Source organism: Dermacentor variabilis, chromosome 1 (genome assembly GCF_050947875.1).
Source record: "Dermacentor variabilis isolate Ectoservices chromosome 1, ASM5094787v1, whole genome shotgun sequence".
Taxonomy (NCBI): domain Eukaryota; kingdom Metazoa; phylum Arthropoda; class Arachnida; order Ixodida; family Ixodidae; genus Dermacentor; species Dermacentor variabilis.
This window is the reverse complement of record NC_134568.1, coordinates 234,315,274-234,325,029: the sequence shown is the minus strand read 5'-3', so window position 1 is coordinate 234,325,029 and position 9,756 is coordinate 234,315,274. Positions and strand designations below refer to the sequence as shown.

The 9,756-nt window shown below is 47.8% G+C and overlaps 1 protein-coding gene across 1 annotated transcript; it reads left to right on the top strand.

Annotated features, from left to right (window-relative positions):
- Positions 1–223: 223 nt before the first annotated feature.
- Positions 224–4,202, top strand: LOC142559580 (putative ATP-dependent RNA helicase DDX43). The gene has a single exon (XM_075671163.1). The coding sequence runs from the start codon at positions 471–473 to the stop codon at positions 2,424–2,426; it is 1,956 nt and encodes a 651-aa protein (XP_075527278.1). The 5' UTR covers positions 224–470; the 3' UTR covers positions 2,427–4,202.
- Positions 4,203–9,756: the final 5,554 nt, after the last annotated feature.

The window sequence follows — 9,756 nt, the reverse complement described above, 5'->3', positions numbered from 1 at the left end:
AGTGCCCATACATGGTGTGCCCATATTTTGTGAATTTATGTCAATGACATTTGACTACTATCCATTCTTTAGGCACCTGTCGTCGCGTTGAAAGTAGTCCGTCCGCTGCATGATTGCGTACATGTTACGTATAAGGTGCTGACGAAGATGATTAGACGGGCGGATGAATACCACTTTTTCTTCGTGGCCTTTTGTCGGCGCGGACCCGCGCTCTCAGCACGTGCTGCGCCGGGCGCAGCTCTCGTGCAACAACGTTCCATACATTTATGCGAATGCGTCTTTGTCTACCTGCTCGCTGTTGTTGAGAAAATCTTTTTTTTTTCCTGGAAGCATTTCGTTGTCACCAGGTCTGTTTTATATTGAGTGGGCCTATCGTATCTTGCTGGCAGCGGCCATTGCCCACGAGGCGCAAATCTGACGAGCCTCGCACCACGGCCGTCGTTCGTCCATAGAACGCTGTATCCCCTGTTATGGACGCCGCTTCGAAGAATGGAGATTACGAGTGGATTGAGGAAGAATACGTTCCTCCGCCTTCGCAGCCGACTTCAGGACCCAGGCGTTACGGCGAAGGAGGCAACCTCGGCGCAGCGTCTGGTAGGGGCCGTGGCCGGTGTAACTATGAACGACCCAATGCGCCTCGCCCGGATTCCGAAGTGATCACGGTGCCAGTCAGGGATGTTGCCCGGATCATCGGCAGAGGTGGTTCCCGGGTCCGCGAGCTTCAGGATTCAAGTGGTGCGCAAATCTGGGTCATGAAAGACGACGGAGATTACTTTGAAGCCAAGTTCGAACTCTCGGGCTCTGAAGAGGCGCGTCGCAAAGCTCGCGAGCTCATCGACGCGATCGTCCATCCGCCGGAAGAGCCAGCATGCACCAGCAAAATCGAAGAACCGCGGCCTTTGGTTGACTGGGCCAAGCTGCTTGCCAAGAGCGACGAAGAGGCGAAGAAGCGCTGGGCCTCCCTCGCACCGATAACCAAAAATTTTTACGTTGAAGATCGTCAGGTTGCGTCCATGTCTGCAGAGGACGCGGCGTCCTTCAGGGCGGCCAACAATAATATAGTTGTCAAGTACTTGGGCCCAGAACATGAGCCGCCACCAGACGTAGCAACTAACCCTGTGGAGACTTTCGAGCAGGCGTTTTCAAACTATCCAGAAATCTTGGACGAGATCTACAAAAACAAGTTCTCGAAGCCGTCTCCAATACAGAGCCAGGCCTGGCCAATCCTACTGCAAGGTCAAGACCTCATTGGAATCGCACAGACAGGTACAGGGAAGACTCTGGCATTCCTGCTACCAGCTTTGATTCACATCGACAGCCAGCCTGTTCCGAGAGAGGAGAGGAAAGGTCCTTCGTGCCTGATTCTCGCTCCGACGCGCGAGCTTGCTCAGCAGATTGAGCGGGAAGCAAAGAAATACCACTACCGAGGGATAAAGTGTGTATGCATCTACGGCGGTGGCAGTCGGCGAGAGCAGATACAGACCGTCAACCTTGGCGTGGAAATCGTCATCGCGACGCCCGGCCGCCTGAACGACCTCGTGATGAACAGGATAATCGACCTTAACTTTGTCACTTTCTTGGTCCTGGATGAAGCAGACCGCATGCTGGACATGGGCTTTGAGATACAGATCCGGAAGGTGATGCTGGACATAAGGCCTGACCGGCAGACAGTCATGACAAGTGCCACTTGGCCAGACTGTGTGCGTCGCCTTTCCCAGCAGTACATGAAAAACCCATTCCAGGTGTTCATCGGCTCCTTGGACCTCGCCGCAGTGCACACAGTGACGCAGAAGGTCATCCTGTGCGAGGAAGAGGAGAAGAGGGGGCAGCTTCTGGCCTTCTTCGACTCCATGCAGCCCGAAGACAAAGTGATAGTCTTTGTCGACAGGAAGGCCACTGTGGACCACCTGGCAAGCGACTTTGTCCTGGCTGGCATCAACTGCGATTCCATCCACGGATCCAGAGAGCAGTGCGACCGTGAGCAAGCACTCGATGATCTACGGGAAGGCAAGGTGCGCATCTTGATTGCCACCGACGTTGCCGCACGAGGGTTGGACATCAAAGATGTGACACACATCTTCAACTACGACTTCCCTCGCAACGTGGAAGAGTATGTCCATCGTGTGGGCCGCACGGGTCGAGCTGGGCGTACAGGCACAGCCATCACGCTTATAACTCGTGGCGACTCGAGGCAGGCTCGCGAGCTTATCAGAATCTTGGAGGAAGCCAGCCAAGATGTCCCCACTGAGCTCTATTCAATGGCTGAGCGCTTTGATGCTTGGAAGGAACGCCGTGCCAAGGAAGAGCGTAGCTTTGGCATGGACCGCGGTGGCCGAGGCGGGGGTTCCTGGAGAGGAGGAGGCGGCAACGGCGGCGGCAGCGGTAGCGGTGGCAGTTGGGGTGGTGTCCATCGCAACCGTTGGTGAGGAGACAGTAGCTGTGATATGCTGTCATCAAGGTTATTTGATTCACCAGTGTTCAAATGTTCATCAGCATCATGTGGCAGTCTTCGCACTACCATGCAAAGACTTTATCATTTGCTATGTTGTTTTTTGTTAAAGTTTTTTTATGACTGGCTGACAAGTGAATGAACCGTTGATAGCCCTGCATGCATCTTTGTGTCAATGTGGCAAGAGAGCTCATTGCCCTCCTCCTCTAGACATGTGCAACATAGCCTGCCGGCATTCGCACCTCTAGGTGCCACTTTGCATGTTGCATGTGCTTTGTTAGCGCATTCTGTTTCTTGGTGCATGGAGGAGAGAAAAAGCAGTGTTAAATGAAGGTAAGGTCTGTTCAAAAGGCACTGTTGTCTAGGAATTGAGACGCCACATGAGGCATGCTTGGCTAACTTATGCCAAGGCGGTATGAGCCCCAAGTACACAGGCATCCATCACATGCAATTAATGTGGCAGTGAGACATTGTAGGCTAGCATGATACAGCTGTCGGTTGATAAGAAGGCTTAGTGCAAACACTACACAAGGAGATGGGACAAGGCGTCTTGTCCTGTCCTTGGCCTTGTGTCGTGTTCGCCGTAAGCCTTATTGTAAATTTGCACTGACTAGCCCATCAGTGAATGCATTCTGCAAAACTAAAAGTGTATTTTTCCTTTCTGTTTTACTACAATACCTGCTGATTTTGAAAAGTAGTTTTTCTGTTTTCGCAAACAAGTCAGCTGTTGGTGCCCTTGGCATGCTTTGAACTATGTGACTAAAGGTGTTTGTTATTGCCTTAAGCAATTATTGCATGTTGCTTCTCTTTGGCCCTGAAATTGCTGCACATATTTCATTTCCTTCATTCAAAATTCCCATGCTGCACTTTCATTGTGCATGCACTGTTGCAAATTGCCATGCCCTGCCGCACTTGTGTATGTGCATGCTTATGAAAATTTTTGTTGGGAAATCTCCAATGGCTGATGTTGCCATGACTCTGAAGTGTTGGCATTGTGCTTTAAACACATAAATGTTGCATTGAAGCAGGGCAAGTTGGTTGTAGCTAGCCACATATACAGGATCTGCCTAAAAATAAGCGAAAAAGTGAACTGGATTTAGCTCTAATGCACATATCTGTTGCCGCTACAGCTGTGACCCTCTGGGAAAAAGCAGTTGCACTTGGAATGTCTGGGAGGTGAGGTCGGCATTTTGCATATTGATCTCTGTTACACAGGCATGTGCAAGCATGCTTGAGTACAGATAAAATCAAGGGCCATTAAATGCTGCCATGTCCAAGCACTTCAGTTGGTTCTAGTTGGCATCTGTTTTGTGCTTTGTTTGAACTCTGCAAAAATTCAATACATACACCACTGTGCATCGAAAATGCCTGTTTAACGTGTTTACAAAATTGTGCTATGAGCATAATAATGGAGACTTTCCCTGGAGTGGAAGCAAAGGAAAAAAAAAAAAAAGGCCCGATGCCTTTGTGACTGTGGGGCTCATAAAATTGATGTAATTATTTCTCATTTATGATTATCTTGTGAATGGCCTCGTGTGTGCAGCTCATGGCTCATAAGTTAATGCAATTTTCACCACACATCTGCATCATTTATTTTAAGCAATGCTGTGTTGTGTAATTTTCCTTAGTGAAGTTTCACCTGTGCTTGTTACAAGAGCAGCTTTATACAAAAATTGCAGCTGTGCAAATTTTGAAGGCCATGTGATATGTTGTGCACAACATACCAATAAAGCGCATGTGTTTTAGTGTGAAATGATAGTGCTAGACGGAATTCTTCAGTGACTTTTCGTCCTGTGTTGAAGAGAGTTGTGCCGCTGTCTTCGACTGTTCAGCACCTGCTGTAATGCTGTGTAGGATTGCCGCAGTGTGTGAATAAGTGAAGAAATTGTGGGAGCAACTACCAACGATGACTTATAAAGTCAGTGGTAGCTTTGCAACCTCCCCTATCTCTAGTGTGCTGGCTGAAACTATATTGCAATCAGTTAAGTGGATGTGCTGGACACGGAGGTGTCTGTTGCAGATGGGGTGCTGTAGCTTCAACATATTTGATGGCTACATCCTCCCTGTGTCACCTTGGCACATCCATTGCAGGGATTGGGCAAGAATGTGCACATACCGGAATCACGCATGCAGTGCCGAAGTTGTCTGTCTGGACACATACCCAGTGACCCAAGTTGTCTACTAGGTCAGACAGCAGCCAGCTGCAGGTTGTCTATTCATCCACATACCCAGGGGGAGGAGCTAGTAGACAACTTCGGTTACTAGATATATGTGCCACTGGTTATTGTTTGAAATTGTCCATTCATCCAAAGTGGCCGCAATAGGTAAGGAAAGCTGTTGCCTTACTAAAAAAGTTAGGTGGGCAGGACAGTCGTTGCTTGCAGCTGAGTTACTAAGTACATTTGCCAAACGGTGGCACTTTCATCGAGTTGCCATGGATGGTGCCAGGATTCTTGTAACAGAAAGCTGCAATGTGCTGCAGTGTCTGCTTAACGTTTTCAGAAATTGCTGCTTGTGATTATTTAGAAATTGAGAGGAGTCACTGAGTGGAGCAGGTTTAGAGGCAACCATCTGCAAACATATGAATTTCTTTTTGCGCATCATGCTTTACCGAAATTTCGGTGTATCTTTCTATGCAGGAGTGGGAACGTCTATTGACAGATGGAACTTCCTTGTCCTTTTCCTTAGAGGTATAGACAATGGTGCTACAGAAATGTGAAGTGAAATGTGTTGACACATCTGGCATGTAGCTTAATAATGGTAAAAAAAAAATCATGAGCCATCCCACTTCGTGAAGGTGGATGACCAACGAAGCTGGCTAGCACACGACAAAGAGGTGACATGAAATTTTGAACAAAGGTATGAAAACATTAATTCTGTTTATCAGTGGTCATCGTGACGAAAGATATGCACGCACATTTTTTTTATACATCGCTCGTATTATACATTCCTTATGTTCATTCATGTCTACATTTCGCGATGTAGTGAGGCCAAGAATTGGAGACCGAAATCACTGCACTGACTGGCAGTGCGCCAGTGCCTTTGCGAGGGAGGGGCAGGATGGGAACGCTGGTATGATGAGCGGCAACGAAGCCAGCTGTGGAAGAAGACAGGGATGAAAGCGAAAGAGATATATTGAGGCAAAGAATTTGAGAGAGAAATCACTGCACTGACTGGCAGCGGACTAGTGCCATGGGCACCTTCGCAGAGGGAGGGGCAGTATGGGAACGCACACACGATGAGCGACATCGGAGCGGGCTGTGGAAGATGATGACGAACGTGCGAGCAGTGGCACTGGCCATTGCTGATGATGATAGTTTTTACTCGCAATGATTTCTTGATGGACACGAAAAATGCACAGAACCCTAGCCATAAACAGCATAGTTTCCTACAATGTACTAGAGGGAACTTATTTAATTATTTATTACCCAGTACATTGTTGAAAATGACGAGCTTACAAAGCCGTTTGGAGCCAGAATGACGAAGTTTAGGCAAATTCATGTAATTTTCAGGCTGGCGCAACCGCTCCCTTTGCAGCTCACATAAGCACTAGTGCCAGAGTTACCTCTAGTAATTATTGTATGAAACTCTATGATAAACTGCTTCACTGTAAGACATTTTAGTTTGAACAGCAACCTTGATCTAGAAAATGGGCCATATGTGTTCGTTTTAACATTGGTTCTCTAAGCATTGGTACAGGTATTGCATATTAGCGCATGAAATAGGATGTCTTTAAAACAACAGAAAACTGAGTGTGTGTGGATTCATGGTATAGAAAGGCAGGCATGCAAAAGAGACACGAAAGAACCGCCAGGAGGACAACCACATGCCAGCTATCAAGTAAAAGGTCACGGATGTGCGGAAAGGAAAGAAGATGCATACTTGTGGTCATATTTGGTACATCTTCATTTTCATGTGGGGATATCCAACGTGGGATTAAACTGACGGAATAGCAAGTTAAAGCTGAGCATTCTGTATTCATGGGCAACTTTCTGTGGTAATATAGGGGAAAAGAAGTTACAGAGGCAAAGCGCATACAAGTAAGGATGGTCCTGTGAAAAATTCCTACATTTGCGATCATTTATGTTTGGGAAGAGAAAACGTAAGCATCTAATTTACAGCAGCAAAGTAAGACAAAATGCCCCGGTGTGTGCTAAATTCGACCTATTATTATTATTATGCTTATTCTGCTGTTCTTTTTCCCCTTGGGCAAATGCACCAACGTCACACACAGAAGCTGTCATGATTCACTCTCTGTTCAGATAAATAGAAAGCACTATCAACAAGAGGGAAGGAAACAGACTAGGGAGGAGCATCACATAACAATCTTGAAGCCTTGCGATAAAAATAAAATCAGGAGTCATTCCACTCTGTGAAGGTGGTTGACCAGCGAAGCTGTTTTGCACATGAGAAATGAGTGGGCTTGGCGGCACGTCAGTGATGGGCCGTCCTAACAGACTTCAGTTCTTCGCTACGCAGTTCTTGGTGCTGTCCTAGATTTTGAAGCTGACACCGTACTCTGCACAGCCTGCCTGGATTCCACTGCCTGCCGATGAGGACGCCCCCGCATTGCCATGGCGAGCTTCGCCGGACCTACCTCTACGGAACATCGGACTGCGCATCACAGATTACGCCACTTCTGTCGCTGCGGTGTCATCGGCTGATGCCCTGGCTTCCTGGCACACTATCCTCGGTTGAGAGCGCCATCTTCCCTTGGATCCCCGGTATAAAGCCTAGACAAACCATTGCCACGCTCAGTGGGCTTGGCGGCACGTCAGTGATGGGTCATCCTAACCGACTTCACTTCTTCGCTACGCAGTTCTTGGTGCTGTCCTGGATTCTGAAGTTGACACCGTACTCTGAACAGCCTGCCTGGATTCCACTGCCTGCCGATGAGGACGCCCCCCATTGCCATGGCGAGCTGCGCCGGACCTACCTCTACGGAACATCGGACTGCGCATCACAGATTATGCCACTTCTGTCGCTGCGGTGTCATCGGCTGACGTCCTGGCTTCCTGGCACACTGGATGGATGGATGGAAGGTAGGAGCGTCCCCTTTGAAACGGGGCAATGGCAGTTGCCAACATGCTCAGAATTTTATTTTGCCTTTTATTTTTATCTGTGTTGTGTGTTATTGAATTTCTCGATTTTCTTTAAATACGTCTTCCTACCCTTTTAACCTTATGTCACCTCTCTGCTTTTGAGCCACCAATCCTCCAATCGCCTTTTGCTAATTTCCACCGCATATTTATTTACATGACTATCATCTCTGAACCCTAGGGCCTCAGGAAGGGTGACTGTGGCCGCATCGACATCGGGATTGATACCATCACATTCTAGTATGAGGTGTTCCATCGTTTATACATATTTACCACACACAGTACATGTGTCTTCTTCTTCGTTAAATTTCTTTTTATAGCTCCGCGTTCTAAGACATCCTGATCTAGCTTCAAAGAGTAGGGCACTGCCTCTTGAGTTATCATAAAATGCTTCCTTCCCGATCTGCTGTTTCCTGTATCGATATAGTTCTACACTATGCTTCTTTTCCATTGAATTTATCCAATTTTTACCTTCCGCATTTTTAACCTGTCGTTTAATGCTCTGTCTTTCTTCGTCCTCGTGTCTGGCATGCTTACTGGTTAGCTTCCTAGTTCTTTTCCGCCATTGTGAGTCAACGCTCTTTCTGTATAGGTATTTAAACATCTTAGCTGCCCACCTGTTATCATCCAATTTCCTCAGACGTTTTTCGTATAGGATTTTACTCTGAGCTTCCCGTGCTTCGAATGATGCCCAGCCCATATCTCCCTGTACTGCTTCGTTTGTGGTTTTCCCGTGGGCACCTAGTGCTAACCTTCCCACAGCTCTCCGATTTACTTCTAGTCTCGACTGAACCTCTGCCCTTAAACACAGGACCGCATTCCCGAAAGTAAGCCCCGGCACCATTACTCCCTTCCAAATGCCTCTCAGTACCTCATACCTGTTGTAACCCCACAATGCCTTATGTTTCATTATCCCGGCATCTCTTCGCCCTTTTGCTATTAGAGACTGTTCGTGCTTTTCCGTGTACATCTGCCCTTTGTTTATCCATACCCCGAGATACTTGTATTCGGCCACTCGGGGTATTTCGTGGCCTTGTATTGTAAGCTCCTGATCAGTTGTATCGTTGAAAAACATCCCACCGGACTTAGCTGCACTAAAACTGAAACCTAAACCGTCTCCTTCGTCCCCACAGTAATTAACCAGAGTTTGCAAATCTTCCTGGCTATCTGCTAACAGTACAATATCGTCCGCATACATTAAACCCGGTAGTCGTTGCTCAACAACCTTTTCGCCTAATCTGTACGACAGATTATACCCTAGATTGCTTCGTTGTAACCTTCTTTCCATGCTTATCATATAAAGCATGAACAGCAGCGGTGATAGAGGACAACCTTGCCTTAAAGGGATACGGACACAAAATCTGAACATTTTACGATAATACAGAAAATGAGTCCTCAGTGTGCGAGTACACTGAAAACAAGTAGTCACTTCGCTCAGTTTTCAGCGGATGGCTTTATTTTTGGCGTTTTTGTGAGCGCGCGCAACGCCGCCCGGCCCAAGCGAGTTGGAAGGCGTGACGTCACGACACCCCCGTCGGATAGCCAGCCGGCCGGCCACGGTCATTCGAGGTGCGCCGCCGCCGCAATCGCGAGCATGGATTCGGGTTCTGGTGCCTCTACCAGCGATGAGTACACGTCTGTAGATGAGGACCGTTCCAACTTAGCAAGAAATATAATCGCTTACGGTTACGAGCCTTCCGCGTCAAGAGGCAATGAAGAGCAGGCGGCCTTGAACGTGCCGGTCAGGCAGTCCGGGCCAGCAAAATGTTAATTTCTTTTTCTAGTAAACTTGAAGTGCAGCAGCAGCAGTTCCTAAAATTATGTTACGTAGGATGCAAAATGCCTAGTTTCGTGACCCGCGTTGAGGCAGAAAGGGAGCTATTACGGCTGAATCGTAGGTAGCGTAGCTCGTCGCTTTGTGCTTACCTACGCTGTCGGCTTTCGATCGCTGCACACTTCGTTTTTACGCGACGAGGCACGGCATGTGTAGAATTTTCCAACCGTTTCATAGCCCTGTGTTTACGGCTACTTTTACATTCACGCCATTAGAAGCCATTTACTGGTTGAACTCGTTGAGATGGGCGGCTGCGCTAGGGACCCGTCGACCAGATCACTTAGCTACATCGATTCTGTGGCCATAGACAAAGGAAAGTCTTTAGCTGTGACATTTAATAGGGAAATGCTGCGCGAACAACCAAGTCATGAAAC